Here is a 21789-nt window from a genome sequence, read left to right on the forward strand (position 1 = left end):
GTCAATGTGTCTGGATGGGGAAGTAGAGGAGACTAGTCCAGTCTTTTTTAACACAACCTGGATCAATAGGTTCTCAGTTTGGAGAGTATCTCCCTGGATACACATGTTGTGACAGTTTACCTCTCAGTGAGGAATTGGTATCACTTTCTAGTGCTCTCACTTTAGGTTTTACTACATAACATGGTTACACCGTTGGTTTGGGTAAACACTTTTCCCAGATCTCAACAGTAACTTTGGCGAGTAGAATTGTATACATTTAAGAACAAGACCCAGTTTGTTCTAAACTTTAATTGTTTGTGCTCTCTGTATCTCAGTGCATCTGCTTGCATTTGTTCCTATTGTATCTAAATCCATGTCCTTGTCCCTGCTTTTCTAATATATCTCATGTCCTTAAGAATGACTTTCTCTGAAACGTTTTCTCAAGCCTTTTCCCCAAAAACCAAAGTTGACATTGAGAACAAATCAGTAATCTTAAAGTGATTCTCCTGCGGGGGGTGGGGTGCAGGGGTACGGCAGCAGAACACCGCAAGGACATTTTGCTGCAGGATTTAATTTCCTGCAAAAATGCTACGAATCTAGTAAACAAAACAATTTGCTAAAAGGTATTCAGATGACTCATGTTTCTAATAATAATTATACAAAATGTGCCTCGCATTGATTCCTGGTATCATTTTGAGAGTAAGCGTCATCACTTTTAGATGAGTTGATACTCCACTGTGGAATGAAACGCTCCATTTCTATATATTCTGCTCATTTCCTCCCCAGCAGCAGGAGGAGGCCAAACAACGTGTGTTGTTGTTCATCTGTGCCCCAAATCAACTCACCCCAAATGGCCCCGCAATCGACTGGAACTCACAGTCACATTAGAGAGGCACTTCTGGCATGAACAGGGTGCCGTTTGTCATACAAATGACCCCAGATTCAAATAGAGTCTAATAGTCTTTTTGTTCACTCTTTCCGTGTCCGTCGCTTTCGCTCCCACATTTGTTCCCTTGTCTCTAATTAGCCCCTTTTATGCCCGCGCTTGCACTTGAAACCGTTCACACTTTTCTTTGCAGTTTCATCTTATCGCCCTCTTCACGTCTGGCCCTCCATCTCTCCGTCATCTCCCTTTTATAGAGATGGACGGAAGGGGATATCAGGGAGTCTGGGCGAAGAGCTCAGCTGATAGGCTCAATCAAGGCAGGTCATTTACTCCCCTCCAACCTATCCATCCTTAAACCTGCACGTACCCACTCTTACCCTCACACACCCTCCACTCAACACTCTCTCCTTGCACAAACACACCACCCCTAAATGACTTCCATCCCTCTCGGTGTATTATTTCACTCCTGGGAAGTCGGGTCTGAGATTCAGTATTCAGTGCGACCGGCGCAAAGGGATGTTTTCCATTAAGAAGTTGTTCGGTCACACATATGAGCAGACGCGCTCACCAAAACAAACGCACACACACTTCAACAACATCACATATACTCAAACACACACCTGGAGCCAAAAGCTCTAGACGCCTCATTACGGGCATGGCGTGTTTTCACTGTGTGGGTGTTGTGAATAAATGCCCCCCCCTTGAAGTTCTTTCTGTTTGCCGCTATGCTCCCCGTGGACTGACTGTTAATGACATCACGCCACTCTGCGTCTGTACTTGGGGAACTATTGGTACCATTCCCATGGTAACTAAATAATATTGTCCAGCTTCCTGCTGGTCCAATTAGAACCCAGCAACAGGCCATTTTCCACCCTGACAGCCGCTGTGCCAGCCCTGGAATACCATAAACAGCTTATTTTACCCCCGACATGATGCTATGGTTACTGCAATGCTTGACGCCACCTCCAGCAGGTCGGCGAGAGAGGAAGATAAAACGGGGTTGTGCAGGAAAGGAGGGAGAGTTATGAGGCTGAAAATCGTTGTGGTAGAAACTCAGCAGCAAGTGTTTACAAAAGAACCGGCGGGCTGAGGCGCCATCGTGCTGTATTTGGTATTGACAGATGTGCGGCGTAATCAGAATCGGGCATGCATGTTCTCCTGTAGAGTGGATGGATGAGTCAGGAGAGAAAATGCGATTACACCGACAATCATAACTCAGATTAGCTTTCCACTGCACCTCTCTCCACTGTTTAACACGGGAATCAATCACCATCACATTGAGTACCCCGCCTCATATCACACACAGGGCCACACGAAAGGGACACATATTATTCTCCCCGGCAGAGAAAACAACATTGTCTACAGAGCAAGGACAACAATCGCTCTCTTTAATAAATAACAGCAGCTATTATGATCATAAATAATGAGAGGGCCATAGGCTGTGTGTAGGGGGAGGATGATGCATGAATCCATTCAGCATATTTCTGCTGTGGGCCTGTATCCCTGTAACGGAGGGGATCAAAGCATCTCCTGACAAAAGAGGCGCCGATGCAGCACGCTGAGATGACAGCCTTCACCTGTGCTAGCCGTGCACTCAGCACTAACATTGGCTGACTAGAGACCTGACTAACCAGTCCAGAACAGCACATTCAGCCCCCCCGCTGCTCCCTCTATCAGATTATTATTGATGACATCAGGATACTCTCGGGCCGTAGAGGCTCATTAAATCACAAGGCATCTGATAATGAAAGTGAACACTCTGCACTAGATGACTTCCTTGACTTTACTCTACAGAATAGTGGGGAACCATTACATGCTTTGATATGCATTTTGTTAATTACCCATGCTTTGCCTTTTCATTTAACTGTGTGACTTGGAATTGTGTAGCAAAAAAACTTCTTCATTTGACAAAGCCCAAAGCACTTGGCTGGTTTGAGTGTGTGATCAGTCAGTCAGTCTGGATGTGTGTTGTAATATTGAGTGTGTGTGTGTGTGTGTGTGTGTGTGTGTGTGTGTGTGTGTGTGTGTGTGTGTGTGTGTGTGTGTGTGTGTGTGTGTGTGTGTGCGTGCGTGCGTGCGCGCGTGCGTGCGTGCGTGCGTGTGTGTGTGTGTGTGTGTGTGTGTGTGTGTGTGTGTGTGTGTGTGTGTGCAGTAGCTATCTGGTACTCTCAGTTCTCCAGTAGCCTGCAGTGCTCCAGGCAGGAGAATGCTCTGCGTTTTGATCATTCAAATTAATTTGAAGCCACACTGAGAACAATATTCCATCAATTTGTAAATCACAGGCATTCACATTTACACACTCGGCACATAACATTCCTCTTGAAGACACTCTAACACTCATGGACAGACACACACTTTGTATTCACAAACACACACACACATCCACTTCGTTATGGTTGGTTTGACACCGATGTACAAAATGCGTGAATCTCATTTTCTCTCAGCCTCCCATTTGGAATGATCCCTATAAACTCTCAGCCCGGAGGAAAAGAGGAGACATGGCCTGTGAAGTGTTTCATGGCTTTTCCCACCATAGCTCAAGACGACAGCGGTGTTTTTACGATGTACCTGTTAACCCCCCAAACTCCCCACTCACCACTCCACCAGAGAAGCTAACAAGGTCCTTACGTATAATGGGCTCGACACACACACACGTCAAAGAGTTCCCACATTGTCACAGCAACGAGCCAACGCTTCCCTCCAATCAAATGTAATTCTTTGTGCTCTATACATTTTCCGCCCGCTGTTTCATCGCCCGCTCCCCCATGGGCTACAATCTCCCGCATGATATTCTGCTCCATCGTTGTATAGAGATGGTGGGCGGAATTTGATCGAGTCAAGGTATTTGCATATGTAATTTACCAGTTACAATCAAAGAGACACGGCTCCATCATCTGTTAACTGTGAAACGAGATTTAGCCACTTTTTCAATCTGCGGCCATTCCCGTGGCGGCGGCTAATAGTGTGTGTCTCACTGCTTATCACTGTTGCTGTGTTCCAACAGGCTGGTATGCTTAGATAACAGTCATCTGCTGTGTTAAGAAGTGGCTGATTGCTTCTCAGTTGGGTTCTCCGTGCAACTGCGAGTGTGTGGCATACTGTCATGCATGTGTAAGCACGTACATGTAATTGTCTGCCGATGCCCTTGTGTTTCTTGCAGTCTGGTGTGTGTGTGTGTGTGTGTGTGTGTGTGTGTGTGTGTGTGTGTGTGTGTGTGTGTGTGTGTGTGTGTGTGTGTGTGTGTGTGTGTGTGTTCGCCCTACTGTATGTGTGTTCGCCCTATGCTGCTCATGTGTGTAACAGAAGCAGCCTCTTTCCCCCCACAAAGCTTAGCTCCAGTCCCCGGCAGCATGGCTGAGTAAGATTAAAGTCACCCACATTACACTTAGCGCCAGGAGACGTAAGTAAATTAGGAGAAAATTAAACAATGCTATTTGCATACAATTACGCAACAGCACGGCAAACAAGCTTTGTTAGCCACAGCATGGTCAGCGCAAGTATTACTTATTTAACTCTGCAAACAAATCTGGCTGGACTTATTCAATCACGTCTGTTCATTTGATCTGCGAGAGAAAGTCAGAAGAAATTACACACGTTCAACAGTTTCTTTATTTATTATGAATGGGCAAATCCGAGTGGGCGAGTTGTTTAACTGCTTTGACAGAAGCCCGTTCTTCACTGCAGATTGAAATGATTTTTAGTCTCACTTTGTTACGATGTAGGCTCAGTGCTCATCACGGGTGTTTCAACTATAAGACTAAGACCCCCGCTGATGCGACTTTCACACCAGCGCTTTTCCCTTTCTAGCTCCGAGCGGGAGCTTTTCTGGTTCAGCTCCGGTTTCCCTTTTCTGCTCCCGCTCTGTTCACACCGCCCAGAGCTGCCGCTGCTGCGTCATGACGTATGGAAGGCACGACTTTACAAGGGACGACTTTACTTGGAACTTTACAAACATCACACGCAGGCATTTTGTTGTTGTTCAGGAGGTTGATCCCGCCCCTGCCCCTGCCCCTGCCCCCGCCTCGACGTAACGGCCCGTCCACACTACAGCTTCAAAAAAAGCTTGGAGCTGGGCGTGTCTGAAGCTCGACCAACAACCAATCACATGAATCTCCCGCCCCTGACACACAAGCAGCGGTTTGATTGGCTAGAGCTTGTACAGGCATATGATTTGATTGGCTGACGCTTCCGCCGAAAGCTTCAGAAGCTTCAAAAGTTGAACATTGCTCAACTTTTGCAGCCTGAAACGCCGGGAAAGCTCCGCTCTGCTTCCCACAATGCAGTTCGGCGAAAAGTGACGTCACCCCATTCAAAGTGAATGGGCAGAAGCGTTGGAAACCGTTTTTGAAGCTGTCGAAGCTGCAGTGTGGACGGGCCGTAAGAGAGACGTAAGCGACGCCGCCTCTTAGCTCCGAAGCTCTTGCGTCTAGACGGACAATTTTTTGGAGCTGGAAGTGAACCGGATTCCTGAGCTAAGAGGCTCTGCGGTGTGAACAGGAAAAAACAGTACTTTTCAGCTCCAGCTCCGAGCCGGAGCTGAAAACGCGTTGGTGTGAAAGGGGCATGAGAGAATCTTTCACATGCTTCCTCGAGCGACGGCAAACTGCCATCACCCCCTCCCCTGCTCTCGGCCACATTCAGATGCAAACCATCACCTTTTGCGTCCTTTCACAAATACGGATATTAAACCATGTATCAATTCCTTTCTCATCTTTCATCTCAAACACATATTCACACACCCATCTCCCTCCGTCTGTCTCTCTTCCTATCTCTGCATTCATCCTCCTGACACCCAGCCAACTCACCTGGTGAAATATTAATGTGTGCAGTGAAGTGTTCTTGTTTGGAGTGCTGCCCTGGCCGTGGGCTTTGTTTCTGGACAGAATGAGGATCTAAGCAGCCATTCAGAGGCTCAGGCAGAGGTCCACATGGCTGCAAGTAACAGCGAGGAGGACTCAGAAACATGCCCTCAACCGTCTCAACTGCGCCTTGCACAATGTAAACAATTCATGATGCAACGATAAGCCTGACCGGGGCAAGCTGCAGCGAGTTAGAGAGATCCATAGCCAGAACCTGTGGAGGACCGACTCGCTTTTCCACTAAAACACACACACACACACACACACACACACACACACACACACACACACACACACACACACACACACACACACACACACACACACACACACACACACACACACACACACACACGTCTCACATCTTTGTTTTCTGCTCTGTCTTGCTTCTAATAAGCTACTACGAAGCCGGTTCAACCTAACCTGGATATGTTTGAGTTAGCCGGTTGGCTTAATCCAAAACATACGCGCTCTCGCTAAACTGTACTACGACGCGGGTTATCAAGTGGATCGCTCAAGCCAGCCGTGGCCTTGATCTAGTTAGGTGCGCGTGCACAGGAAAGGGGTGGTATTTGGAGCATTCGACCAATCACAAGCATGGAGAAGCGTACTGACAGCGCAGCGTCATACTTCCTGAATGAAAAGTCAACTATATAATTAGACAAATATGAAGACGTTAAACTTTAAACATCCATGACTTAAACACTTTATCCAGGATCAAAGCCACAGAGCTGCACCTGCAAGGTGAATACAGCTGGCAAAAGAAAAAGTGTTTGAATGCGTACATTAACAGGTTTATGATATCACTGCCCGTCTAAAACACGATCTGACTTCAATTACATTTGTCTCGAGTGTTTCTTCAACTTAATGTGTTGCTTAAAATAATACTTCTGCATACAGTCTGTGACACTGTGAGTGTTGCACGGCCAGATACGGCTCAGCTGACTCAGATAAGGAGATATGTGATACATTATGAAGTGATATGCCGCGGACTGTACTTAATGTACTCTGATCCGGTTACTTATGTTGTGGCCGATATTTAAGTAAGCTTTCTTAACGCTAATGTTATAATAGTCAGATTGCTCTGAAGATGGAGGTGATATTCTATTCATGTTCACGTTCACACAGTCGGTGATTTTTGCCGGCCGTCTTTCCTGCGACGGCAGCTTTTCTGTATTTCCTTTCTCCTGTAATATGACTTGATCGCTTTAAACTCCGCACACTGAGCTCTGATTGGTCAGCAGGCGGTGCTTTCACTGAGTTGAGCTCTTAGCCTGCAACCTAACCTGGTCCCGACCAGGTTAGCCGCTAAGCATAAGTTACCATGGAGATCTAGCCTGCTAAAAAGAGAACCAGCTTCGTAGGACCGGAAAGCCGGAGTTTTCCCTGCATTTAGCCGGCTAAGCGAAAATCCTGCTTCGTAGTATACCCCCCGGCTGCTATTGTTTCTTCCGTGCCCTCTCCTTTGTACAGGGGGATCTTTTTTTCCTTTAGCATTGTGAACTTGCTTGCACACCCAAGTGTTGATGCTTTTCTTTCGGAGGCCTAAATAAGGAATGAGCTTAGTAACTGCGAGCTGCTCTCTCCTGTTCTGATTCAACACACTGCTGTCGGATTGCTTGCTCCACATTGCCCACAGATCCCTCTGGGTTTATGCTCGAGTATTCACACCATGTGTTTGTGCGTACTTGCACTGGTGCCTTCTGCATGTGCGTCTGTCTGCTGTCTGTGAGTTTCAGTGCATGCATTTGCACACATGCAATTCATTTGAAGGCGTGAAAGTCTTTGGGCCAGCGCATCAAACAGCACTCCGGATTTGTTTAGCAGAGGCAGAGGTTCAGTTCAAGGCTTCTAATGGGCAGATGTGTAAGAAGGGGTATGGATTTTATATCTCATACCTGAATAATGCTGACATCCCTTATCTTGCGTTCCTAGTTCAGAGCCTTTATAATCTCATGCATGCGGACGGAGCTTTTACCTGAGAAGAGAAAAAAAGATAAGGGCAGACAGACAAAATTACACATACGCACACTGGAGATCCTTACGGGTTCAAAATGTGTCACTGCTTAGAGAAAACAGCTATTACATTCCTAACCAAGCCTGAAAAAGACGTGTGCAAAAGATCAGGCTGGGTCTGTATTGGCCTGAGCAGCAGAGCTGGATTTACACAGCACCATGTCTGACAGCATCAAGTCTGTGTCTGTCAAGCTAGTCCCTGAATACTGTAAAAGAAAAATCATAGAAATACTTCTGTGTTTCAGGGGAAAACTGCCAATAGTTTGAAAACGTTCCAGTGGAAGACGGTACTGCCATCTTTTATCTTGTCTAGACTGTGACATCATGAAAAAACATCCAGCTTGCATTCCTCTCGAGAGCAAAACTCAAATAAGATTCCCGAAGGTCTGCTGGAAAACAAAATTACATTTTAAATTAAAATGACGGATAACTGCAGCAGCTAACTTGACCCCGACCCAAGGCAAAAGCACACACATTCTTGCAGACATCCTCAGCGGACTTGAAAATCCATCATAAGCATTCTCGCAAGTACTGAATACAAACATACACAAATACATTACATATACGTTTTATCCAGCATGGCACAGGGATACACACTGATGCTGCCGGCTTATTTTTAAGACATGCTGGATTAAGCTGGAGTGATGAGTGGCGGGGATTTCATTGTTCTTATGAAATACTTCAAGATGCTTCTATACTGTACATGTAGGGATTTGTCCTTGTTTGATTATAGATCATCCAGCCTGTTTTGAGAACGAGTGGCAGACGTTTCTTTATTTGTTTTCATAAAGAACAGTGATTGTATGTGTGTACAAGGAAAGAGCATTGACTATGGGATAATATAGAGGCTGGCTAGTTTGTAGCTTGTTAGGCTGCTTAGACGTTATTTTAAATTGGCGATCAAAGGCTAGCTGAACACGTGGCCTACTCAGCAGCGAGCCAACAAGAAATGTGGTCAAAAACATGCTTTTCAAATGTCTTGTTTGTGATTGGTCTAAAATGTACCAACCTAGAGATTGTCGGCTTAAGCATGCGTTCAGACTGAAAACAGCATTGTGTTAAATTCAGATACAATGGGGCTGCCTTGATGGGAGTGAGTTGTCAAAATTGCAAGTGGGACAATGAAATCAAATCCAGATCCAGTTTGGGTGACAGATGGATGTGTTGAAAGGATTACCAGATGCCTACGCGCAGCACCCGTTTATGACTGACAGAAATGGAAAGAATTTTGGAAAAGTATCACTACGGCAATCAGCAGAAAAGTTAAAAGAAAATTCAACTGACATGTATGAGGTAGTTTACTATTCTTTATTCAGTTCTGTTTTCACTTCTCAACACAACACACATAGGCAAACGAGCGTAGGATCTCTTAGTCCAACGGCAAAACTACACATGACTTCAAAGGGGTTTTTGTGTTTAGTGTCTCTACTGTGACATGTCTACATTCTTTAATATTCAAAAAGCACTTTATTTCTCTCATACATGCCTGTGCTGCAGCACCTCTTTTCACCCTCTGTCTGAAACCAGAGCCCAGTCTGCTCTGATTGGTTAGCTGGCCGGATCTGTTGTGATTGGTCAGCGGCTTAGAGATGTCCCGCCCCTTAGCCTACCACAAACAATAGGTGTGACGGAGCGTCCACACTACAGCTTCAAAAATAGCTTGGAGCTGGGCGTGTCTGGAGCTTGGGGATTTTATTCAAGCAACAGGACCAACAACCAATCACATGAATCTCCCGCCCCCGACATACAGAGCAAAAAACCCCGGGGATTTTATGGGAGCAATATATATATAAACTCCCCAAACAGGCGAAAACCTACCAGTTTCCCCCACTGTCTCTGCCACCTCCCTCCATGCCTGGTTCCTCCGGTTTGTATCCCGGTAGGTGAAGAGGGTCTGGTCATACAAAACCGGGTGATTTGCTACGGCGATAGTTAGTTTCTCCTCCGACTTTTTTTGAAATATAGAAATGAACGGCGGGATATCTCTCCCAGTTTAGACGCGGTTTGATTGGCTACGGCTTCAGCTGTCAGATTTTGGGAAACGGGATTTGATTGGCTGGCGCTGGCTACTCCGGCGTCAGAAGTTGAACATTGTTCAACTTCTGACGCCGGAGACGGCGGAGACGGACCGCTCTGCTACCCACAATTCAGTTCGGCGAAAAAGCGAGGCTACGTGACGTCACCCCATTGAAAGTGAATGGGCAGATTGGAGTTTTCGACGCTGTCGACGCTGTAGTGTAGACGGGCCGTAAGTGTTACATAGTGATTTTCACTTCATTTCAAGCCTTTATTTACCCAGGTGTATCCCTTGAGATCATTGATCTCTTTTTCAAGGGAGACCTGCTCAAGTAGGTTCCACATGAAACATAAAACAACAGAACAACACAAAGGACATCATACAGCATCATTACAGGGATTACAATTTACAATAACTATCCACATGAACAGGAACCAACAGCATCCGATTGAGTAGCATCCGACCGAGCTTTAAAAACCTTTAGTGGCACCAGGTTGCTCAGTGGAGCTGCGCATCTAAAAGCTGTCTTCCCTAAGACAGTCCTAGCAGTTGGCACATTTGATAAAACCACAGCATGCGATCTCAGGCAGTAGCCACTTACAATTCGCCGTGAGATCAGGGAGCAGATGTAGGATGGAAGTTTCCCTAACATGGCTTTGTGTATAAAAATGTACCAGTGATGTCACAGGCATTGGAGGAGTTTGCGGGAGAGATTTTACCCTTTGCAGACTATTTACAAAAACCTATATGACACACTACAGGAAAGGGAAAAGCCCCAAAAGCACAATAGGGCCCCTTTATTCCTAGTTGGAGCCGTATTCTAACATAGGTTGAAACTATAGTTGAAACATATTCCATACAATTCCAATGCACAGAACTATTGGTTTGTGTTAACTAGCTACATTTCATACTTTATGCTGTTTTTCATTATTATTAATGCACATCCCCCGGACAAGACTTTTTTACATCGCATTTGCACTTACAGTATAAGCACAGCAGAAAATGCTGTAATATATCAGGAGAATTAATTGTGCCAAAACCTTAAAATGCAGCCAAGAAGGGACTGCAAGGGACGGCAATAACTATCTCGTTTTTTATGTGCTTAAAAAAAAAAAAGAGTCCACTTTGGTGCTGGTCACGGTGGATTGCCCACAGAGACTCTGAACACACCCTCCGTCCTCTCGTCCTTTCCATCCTATGGGCGAGAACTGCCGTAGCTCCCTCCAGTAAATGAAACGAGGCTGAGGTCTTGATTAAATACGGGGTTTATTCTCTTGGGACCTATTCCAACCCGTGAGAACTGGGTTGTAAGACAACAAATATATAAAAGGTAAACAAAAAATAAATATGGAATATATGCATGTCATCACTGTTAATGCCGCTAAATAAAACAATAAACGGCACACATATCCCACACAGCATGTAGCACAAGCTAGCGCATAGCATACATACATATAACAACCCAGTCTCACGGCATTTCGTGTTCACCAACACGATTTTTAATCTATTGATTTGTGTTCACCATCACGATTTGCCCCTTTTTTTCGTGTTGCACAGCACGATTTTAAAAGCAATGTATTTCTACTGGTAATGTGTTTCGTGCCTGCAGGCTGCAGCACGTCTTTTTCTCCGGTCGGGTCGTGGAAGACCGGAAGCTGTGTGGTTCATAAAAACATGTTCTTACTCAAGATCAAGCCACAGTTATTGCTTTTATTTTAAATCGTATAATATCGGACTTTTGTTGCCGTCTGTGAGGAAAATAAATGGGGCTCAGAGCCTCTGGTTACTGAAATCTGTATTTTTTTAAATCTGTTTTTCCTTCTAATTTGTTATTCTTTTCAAAATAACACACTGTTATTTATTCACCAATAACACACAATTATCCATGCTTTTATTTATTGGTTTAATTCCATAATCTCGGGCTTTTTTGGTGTCCATCAGGAACTGAATTTCAAAATAAATATAACCGGAAACAGACGTAGGCATTTCGAGCGATTACCCAAGATCCTCAGCTATGGTTTTAAGCTCGCTGATTGGATGTGTTAGCCGCAATGCATGCTGGGATTTGGTGTTTATATTATATGTACCTTGTGTGCACCTCCTAGTGGTTAAAGCACGTTATTGAATTATTGTTTTTATGTGTTATATTTGATTAAAAAAATATTAAGAGTACATACTTTCATAGGGGGAAAGTATAAATATAGAAATATAGAATATAAAAAATCAAGAAGATACTATAAGTGATCTCTACAATAAAACAGTTTAGTGCAGGATGTACACAGATATTAATAGGAGGAGGTGCAAAACAGAACAACGGATTAACCTTTATTTAAACATTAAATAACAGATTAAGGTCAGATTAAGAAATGTGCAGAATATGACAGTTTAATGGTGGAGGTACACACATATTGATAGATGTCTTGTAATGCACTGTTGAGGAACCTGTGACCCAAGTTTTTCATTCATTGCATAACTACACCGTAGTTGTGTATGATATGTCAATAAACCTTTGAAAATCTTGAAAGGGATGTGCAAAATAGCCATAATATACAGTCTTTAATTAACTATTAGTAGAGAATAACGAGTAATGAATATACTTTATTACTCGTTTCCATTAATGTCAATTGCAGATACATGTTTAGTCTTCTCAAGCACCAACTATCAAATATCTCTCCTGATTGTTGGCACTTGACAATCACCTTACCTGAATTTTACTCAGGTGTAACTAAAGTCTGATTTAATGGTTGTTTATATTTCACATAATTAATCAGAATCTGCAAAGTAACTCAAATAAATGCAGTGGAGTAAAAATACCAGGTTAACCTCTGAATTGTCGTGGAGTAGAATTACAAAGTAACAATTAGCTGTCATGTGGGTATATATTAATGCTGCGCATTATGGACACAAGCGATTTTCACCCATTTATTAATTATATGTTTTACATTTGATAACACCAATGTGTTTAATACTGGCAACTTCTAATTGTGGGAAAAACGAAAACGTTCAGTAGAGACGTCTCATAGAACATTTTGCGAAACACAATAGCCAGCATGTGTAGTTCTGGGGGGGCGTTCGATTCCAGTTTTGGATAGTCTGGCGTGGTTTCGTTCCATTTCACAGAGCTGTTTGACGCTCTGCGTAACCTTACGGGGACTGTAGTCCTAAACGATAGCTGGGGATTCTGGGTAGTGTAGTGTCTTCGGCCATCCTAAACTCAGAAATGTTGACAATCGCAATGATGCTCGAAATGTCCCTTATAGGCCTACGTCTGTTTCCGGTTATTTTTATTTTGAAATTCAGTTCCTGATGGACACCAAAAAAGCCCGAGATTATGGAATTAAACCAATAAATAAAAGCAAGGATAATTGTGTGTTATTGGTGAGTAAATAACAGTGTGTTATTTTGAAAAGAATAACAAATTAGAAGGAAAAACAGATTTAAAAATACAGATTACAGTATCCTGAAGCTCTGAGCCCCATTTATTTTCCTCACAGACGACAACAAAAGTCCGAAAGTATACGATTTAAAATAAAAGCAATAACTGTGGCTTGATATTGAGTAAGAACATGTTTTTATGAACCACACAGCTTCCGGTCTTCCACGACCCGACCGGAGAAAAAGACGTGCTGCAGCCTGCAGGCACGAAACACATTACCAGTAGAAATACATTGCTTTTAAAATCGTGCTGTGCAACACGAAAAAAAGGGGCAAATCGTGTTGGTGAACACGAAATGCCGTGAGACTGGGTTGCATATAACCTGCAGCTCAACCACACACATTTAGACAAATAACCATCTCTTCACAATCACATCACAGCTCCCACATCTTCCTGCTGTATTCACTTTAATTTGCTTTCTCTTCTCCCAGCGGAAAATACAACTGCTGTTATTCTCAGGTTAGCTCTTATTATTATTCTCACGTCCCCCCACTCTTGAAGTAATTCTACCGTTGCTCATTGTGAGTCTCCCTGGATAAGGGCGCCGGCTAAATGCCTCAAATGTAAATGAAATTGTAAAAGAATCTCTCTAAAAGTCAAGCAAGTGAGCAGTAGTTGTCAGTGCAATAGAAATAATAAAATAGCGCCGGTTTGAAACAGCTGACATAGCTGTGGGACGTACCGCAGAGGATCATTATTACAATTAATTTGACAATGATATAATGCAATAATCCATCTCTGATTCTCTAACAAGCGGCATTCACTCTGAGCATGATTTACAGACACAAAATGACTCATTTGGGTGGTTTTTTTTCTTTAATGTATACTGTCTTCAGCAATATAACATCTCCATTTATTAATATGTGGCCAAGCAACTTAGAATAGAGTTGTGGCTGAACCCGTCTCTGCGGTCCTGCCTGACTCTCATCACTACTTTCCTGATGGCTCCCGCAGGATTGTTGACATCCTCCTGGATCCATCTTCCTATTATAGACACATGCATTTCCAAACATTTGGACTACCTATGTTGTAAATGTATTATCTATTGCACGTCTGTCCGTCCTGGGATAGGGATCCCTCCTCTTGCTCTCCCTGAGGTTTCTCCCATTTCCCCTTTAAACTGTGGGGTTTCTCTGGAAGTGTTTCCTTGTCCGATATGAGGGTCTAAGGCAGGGGGGTCAAACTCAATTTCTTCGCGGGCCACATCAGCATTATGGTTGCACTCAAAGGGCCGGTTGTAACTTTAAGACTATATCAAAATACATATATAAATATTTAATATATATAAAATAATGTATTATATGACATTATTGCCTCTGCATTGGCTTATTATCGGATAGGGTAATAACTTCAAAATTAACTACGTCTGAAAGCAGAAGTCTAGGGAAAATCATTGCAAGTCTCTTCAGTGAGAATGTCACAAAATGATTTTAAAAAAAATCTAATTCTGAGGGAAAAAAAATATTTTGAAGAAAAAAAGTGAAATTCTGAGAAAAAAGTCAAATTTGAGATGCATTGTGGGATATGTAGTTTATGGGCAACGAGCTTCTGTAAATTGGCATGTAACCATATAATAAACATATTATATTATTTGCAATCTCTTGAGGGGCCGCATGAAATGAAGTCGCGGGCCAGATTTGGCCCCCGGGCCTTGAGTTTGACACCCCTGGTCTAAAGACAGAGGGTGTCATATTGATATGTAACATTTGTGATATTGGGCTATATAAATAAACATTGATTGATTGATTGAGAATAAGTATGCTAGTTCCTCCAGCTGCTCTGTTGATCTGCTATCGTCACAATTCGAGCTCTTCGGCATCCTTTGTCAAAATAAGCATGATCACTCCTGACAGGGATATGGTGAATAACACTCGCACCTGTAGCTGCCACCTCCTTGGTATCTCTCTCTATCCCTCTCTACCACCTGCTGCCGTCTCATCAACAACCCTCTCCCCCACCCCATTACCTCCCTGGCCCCCCCGTCGAGTTCAAACGAAGAGGCCTATTTTCATTTGTCCCCTCACCCACATCCACCCTCTCTCGGGAAGATAAATACACACTGCATTAATTCAGCTGTGTCTTTGCAGACTTCAGTCAAATATTTTCTCTTTTTTTACTCTCTTTAGGGACTCGAGGACTTTCAGCAGAGGGTCCCTCTGCTTACTTTGTACTCCCGGGTGGGATATTTCCATTTGAATGAACGCGTACGGGTTGGGCTTAGATATCTCATCTTCAGACACACGTGTGTATTCCTGAAGTTTCTCTACCTGCATGGATTTTTGAACAGCAGATGTGCAGACTTCATTAAGCACTGTATGTGCATGCATCTGCATATGTTATGATGCTAAACATGTGTATGTGCCGGAGGGTATTTATGAGCGTAGTGTGTAATGCATACCTATCATCTCAGTTCAATGAGGTAGTGCCAGTCTTAAGTCTCTAAACTTTGGAGTCTCTATATAAAAGCAGACTCCGAGTCTCGACCTTGCCTGGAGCACTGATGGGATGAACAATGGATAGAGGTCCCAAAGGAAGCGGGGGGAAAGGTCCATCTGTGAGCTGCATTCAAGGACAACAGTGTTATTCATTTTGGAACAGCATGAAACAAGCCAGTGTTTTCAGTGGGGTTGTGGAAATGGAAGCTTCTGGATGAACTGTGGCTACCACTGTTGTCTTGCCAAGCCAACTGTGATGTTGCCGATTAGATGCGAATCATTGACTCCTTGTTGGTATCCGCGCGGCTCTTCTCATTCAGAGTGAGAGATAATGAACAAATGTGACTGATTGTTTTTGATCAGTATCGCGGTGAATTACTGCAGCAACAGGGATTGTTTTGCAGCTGCGTTTAATGTCATGTTATGTGATTCAGCCCGGAGGTGATGGGGTTTGGTTAAACCTATTAATCTCTGTTTTCTCTTCTTCACGTTTACCCCCTACGTTCTCCTTTCTTTCCTCTCTTGTAGAACCAGTTCAACCTGATGATGTCAGCCCGTGTCCCTCCGTCCACCCTGGGCAGTCTGCTGCTGGCGGTCCTGCAGGGCAGAGACGGGGACCGGGACAGAGGGGGCCGGGGGGACAGCGGCTTGGGAGGAGCTGCAGTGGTCTGCCCCGGATGGGAGGAGGGGGGTGAAGGGTTGCTGTCTCACCTGCAGAAGCACAGCGGTCCTAACTGGCATTTGTGGGACATCATCAACCTGACCCTCATCTCTGGGGGTGGGGACAGAAGGGTGGAGAGCGGGGAGGAGAAGAAGGAAGATCAGAGGGAAGAGGAGGCTTTTAAGATCCTATCTGGACGCTTCTTGCGCTCCCCCTCCCCTATCTCCTCCGTCCTCCTCCTGGGATCTGACCCCGAGTGTCTCTCCTCCGTCCTGCGGGCTGCTCAGCGGCTCGCTCCATCACTACCAGCGCTGCAGTGGATCATGGGATATCCCTTGTCTCCAGATTCGCTCCACACTCTGGGAGGTCCCCTTGGACTACTAGCCTACGGGGAGGTAGGCCGCAAGCCAATCAGCTTCTACATCAGGGATGCTTTGCAGTTGATTGGACGTGCGGTCACTGCGGCAACCATGGTGAAGCCGGACCTGGCGCTGATTCAGAACACGGTGAATTGTTACGACAAAAACCGGCATGAGCTCCCCTCTTCAGGACAATATCTGGCCAGGTAAATGCACACTCTACTCATTAATGGTCAGTCCACCCGCATTACAGGAAAACAGATGTTCTCCCTATAACCTCTGGCGGTATCTTCCTATGCAGATAATTTTTGTGAAACTCCAATTAAAAAGTGCAATTAAATCAAATGTTGCAATGAAAAAATCAGCATATGTTACGAAACCCTGTAGGCGTATGAATGCTGGTAATGGAAGCATCACTCTGCTGATGTATTGCTAATCGTTCGGTGCCGATGAAAGTAAAAGTTACAGAGCGACAGGCTTCCTGCTCATTACCAGAATACAAAAGATACAGAGAAGGAGAAAAAGTTAGGGGAGAAACAAAGACAAAGGCTGCAGGTGACACTAAATCTTTAAACAAAGAAAACAAAATATGCTTCCGAAGCTATCATATTACCACCGACTCACAACAGCTGACTGAAAGAAATGTAATCAAAACATCTGGCAGCATTTGTCGAAAGGAAACACACTCTAGCAAGTAGACAGTCAAATGAAATACGTTTGTTGCCGCCATAATGAAAAACTGAACCAGTTATACACGTACCAAACGACTGAGTTAACTTCTACAGAGACTTTGAGGAGGTCGGCTCAGTTTAAATCACAGCCTCCCCCCGGGCGCTTTCAAGAATCAGCTTTTATCAGCTTGGGTGGTAGATCAGAAAGAGCCGAAGGACCAGCTAAAGACGAGAGAGACCGGGGCGTAAATACTGGCGAGAGGTCCAGAGGCGTTAACCGTGGGGGGGGGGGGGATATCTACTGTGGAGAAGGCCGTGGCGAACCGTGTCTATCACAACTGGACCTTCTGTAGACACACACACCCCCCACCGCCGCCCCCCCGCGGCATTATAATGTCCGTCTTTTCACTGAATTGTCGTCTTGAAAACGGTACTCACAACAATTCCGCAACAACTTCATCTTCACCTGTTGCTCTTGCCATTTCAACATTGAAAACAATAAAACGGCATGAATTGCTTCGTCGCATTCGTTCTAGATCCTCTGTCTCGAGCCAGTTAACTAGCGGGCCTTCTAGAACACCCTGGAACCGAGGGGAACTCTGAAAGAACACGCCCATTGGCTACAAATCAATATATGATTGGCTGATCAAACTGTCAGTCCAAACGTACGCTCTCATTCAGTGCAACGGCCAGGGCATTCGATCAAGGATGTAGAATACCTTGTTGAAGGATATTCTACCCAGAGACCCAGAACAAGATCTGATTGGTTGCTTTCTTTTCTAACACAAAACCACTGAAATGCGTAGTGCATGGTCCGAGAAGGACAAACAAATCAACGTAACACTGTGATATTACAGATCAACAACACAGATACCATTCTCATTTATTCATTTTATTACATTTTATTTATATAATTAAATCGATTTTTATTTTTTTATTTTGAGTGTTCCAGGGTATTCTCTGAATACCTTGAAGGCCCTGACGGTTCGCCACTGGGAGAAGGTGGCATGTTAACTACACTGTTGAGAGACAGAACATAATGGGTAGAGGTGGGAAGTAGTGGAGTACAAATACTTCGTTACTGTACTTAAGTAAATAGTTTCTGGTATCAGTACTTTACTCCACTATTTTTTCTTTGACTTCTTACATTTTTAACTCAAATACCTGTACTTTCTACTTCTTACATTTCCAAAACCGGCTCGTTCCTTTAGTTTGAATGTGTGTTTGGTGGCATGATCAATATTATGTAGAGTCATTGCGTGCCTATTGATTTGAACACGATCCGTGTATCCATCATTTCCTGGTCTTCTCTAAAGAAGAGGGACCAATGGAAACGTTGTCATGTTGCCGTTGTTCAGCATGGAAACATTCATTAGCTAACAATGACATTATTGTTCTATTGATATAAAGGGAGGTCAGGTACTCTTTAAAACAGCTGCTAGCTATGGGTACGTTTTACTGAAGTACATTTCAAAGCCCATACTTCTTTACTTTTACTTGAGTAAAGAAGTTTAGTCAGTACTTCTACTTTTACCAGAGTATTTCTTAACACGAGTATCTGTACTTCTACTTGAGTAAAGGATGTGTGTGCTTTTGCCATCTCTGTATATGGGTATAATGTATGAGCATAAATAAGTTAAATTGTATTTATTTTTCTGACTTGAGTATTCTGTTCGCCCTACATCAGTGTTCTTAATTGTATTCTGTCCTGACTGACATATGAGCCTTTGCTCAGTGTTACTACATGACTATGCACATTACTCTTGTCATGTTTCGAATCACACAGTGATGTACTAAGTGCTGAGGTTACAGGTCTTTGTGCTCACTCAGTGACAGTCTGGTCACTTGCCATTATTCTGGCTGGACCCGTGAAGGAGAGACAGCTCAGGTTAGCTAGACTCCTTTGAATTATGTAGGGTGTGTCTGTGAAATATTAACTTCCACCCATCTACAATGGAGGTAAATACTTAAAATGTACTTAGTGTTGTCCCTGTATAATCAACAGTCCTTACTTCCCCACTTTTAGTATGTACATTTGCTTTTATAAAACCTACATTTTAAATGTAGTAACTGTGTACTTAAAGGTGGGGTAGGTAAGTTTGAGAAACCGTCTCGAGATACACTTTTTGTTATATTCCATGGAATGCTCTTAACATCCCGATAGCAATGAATATCTGAAGTGCTTTGACAAAAAATCCATAAAAAAATATCATCTGTGGAAGCCGTGGCGCTGTAAAAAGCACGACCAATCATCTGAGCCGGCCCGGCTAAAGTAACTGGATGGCCTACCTGCCTGTCAGCCTTCTCGTGCCCTCATTGGTCATGTGCGCGTTCGTGTGTGTTGGAGGAGGGGCTCTGTGAGGAAGTGGCAGATTTGTTCCGGTTGTGTATTTTCAAATTCTCGCGCACTCGAGCTGGTTTCTCCAAAATTACCTCCCCCACCTTTAAGATGAAGAGGGCCCTTCAATGCTTTATGATGTCTGCCCTTTCTTGTAGTGTGTGACGAATCACAACACAGCCGGCCAGCTAACCAATCAGAGCAGACTGGGCTCTGGTTTCAGACAGAGGGTGAAAAGAGGTGCTGCAGCACAGGCAGTATGAGAAAAATAAAGAGCTTTTTGAACATTGAAGCATGGAGACACGTCCCAGTAGAGACACAACATATAAATCTGACGAGCAAAATAGGCCCCCTTAAAACAGACCAATATTAGTTTTGTGGCACTTCTAAAGATCGGGAGGGATGTCCGCTTCAGAGTCGTACCCTGCAGCAGGGAGAGATTTGTGGATGTTAGAAAAAACATATTCCTCTTCCAAAAATGAAATACATAGCTTTAAGCCACATAGAATTGGTAGTGGCCTGATGGGGATTGGACCACAATTAATCTCTATAACCCCTGCAGCAACTAGGCCAAACGGTTTTTCTTCAATACCTCCTGGTCACGTAAAAATGCGTAGCTATTTAAGACACTGACAAACTACAATTAAATTCATCGCGTCACAACACTACGTTTCCTTTAAGCTCGTTAGCTTCCCGACTGACACATTGGCCTTTGTGTGAGGAGCTGCTGGCTCTACTTGTGGTACTGCATGCTCTGGATGCTGCCCTTGTCTGTCCTCTGCTCCACGGGGGTGGGTCTTTCTGAATAGCGCTGTCATCCTCGTTGTGGGGAGGAGGTCTTTATGGCATACAGATCCAAAGAGTGGCATCAGGGAGTTTTGTCTCTTCCTCTTCGTTCCTCTGCTGCTTCAATTCCTGCCGCTTTTAAAAAGGGTTCTGTCAAGGTGTGTTTTGTGATAACGCTTACACGCGCGCAGTAAAAAAAACACATTGAAATACCTATTAAACCATAAATATTGTCACTTAGAACAGAAATGATTTAATCCTGACATGTGTGCACAGTACAAATGGGGGGGGGGGGGGAACCCACTTGCATACATTACAACCCCTCCATGAGGCTGATATTGAGTGCAGCACAGAAGCCAAATGCCATAGACTCACTCCGGAGTATATCTCCTGCAGGTTGACATTGATATTGTATCGCTGTGCAAAGGATAAAACAGCATGTATCCGACTTTTGGTCACGTGGATCCGGTACGAGAAGGATTTGTGGTTTGAGCAAATATTGAACACACACACAGTGCCTGCCAGCTGAGAGCGATCATCAACACCACCCACATAATAACAAGCTGGGTTCTCACAGCCTTTCCTCCGTCTGCAGTTAACTTGCGCTCGGGGATGCCAAGACAATTTGGCATGGAGGTGCTATAGGCGGAAATAAGTGGAATGTGGTTACAAAGCAATATTATTGGACATTTATTATCCAAGTTTACACATCTTGATTAGCTTTAATGTGATTAAATTGCCCAATGTTGGCCATGCTAGCAAAGCACAGCCTAATGGATAGCAATGTCTGATCAGGTGGCGCAGATACAAACATTTTAAAAGCTCTTAGATGGATTGTTTTTTAATTGGAAGGACATTAATGGTCCCTAGAGGTTGAAGCTTACTATTTGGTAATCCGCTGACTTTTCCTGTCGCGCATTAACCTTAGGATGACCTTTAAAATGTGTTGGTAAAATGTCTTGATAGCTATTGACAGAATTGCCATGACATTTGATATTCAAGAGCAACACTGGGTGAATGGTATTAAGATTGTTTATCCCTTGACTTTCAATGTAGTGGCATCATCTGACAAAAGAAAATATTTATCAAAATAATTGGTTTTGACCAAATCAATTCAGATTGAACTTAATGATCTTCATTGAAGTGCATCTTTATGGTTGGGGCTAATCAGAAAATGTTTGCACGCTAATTTACTAATCCAAGAGATTATCCAAGGTGAATATAATATACCTGCTAAATATCGGTATCTAACATTGTCTTCATGAGCGTTTAAGAATGCCGATGTTAGCAAAAACATTACATTTTTTTTTTTTTTTTTTTTTATTAGCTTTTCTTTTTTAATGCTT

At 43.7% G+C, this 21789-nt stretch overlaps 1 protein-coding gene across 2 annotated transcripts in view; it reads left to right on the forward strand.

The window, feature by feature from the left end:
• The window catches only part of grin3ba (glutamate receptor, ionotropic, N-methyl-D-aspartate 3Ba), a 101076-nt gene that overhangs the window by 37578 nt on the left and 41709 nt on the right, over window positions 1-21789 (forward strand). For both annotated transcript variants that reach the window (XM_034110939.2, XM_034110940.2), the window contains exon 2: window positions 16157-16854. In XM_034110939.2, coding sequence (XP_033966830.1) covers window positions 16157-16854 — 698 coding nt within the window. The remainder of the gene's footprint in view (window positions 1-16156; window positions 16855-21789) is intronic.

This window comes from Pseudochaenichthys georgianus, chromosome 22 (genome assembly GCF_902827115.2).
Source record: "Pseudochaenichthys georgianus chromosome 22, fPseGeo1.2, whole genome shotgun sequence".
Classification (NCBI taxonomy): Eukaryota; Metazoa; Chordata; class Actinopteri; order Perciformes; family Channichthyidae; genus Pseudochaenichthys; species Pseudochaenichthys georgianus.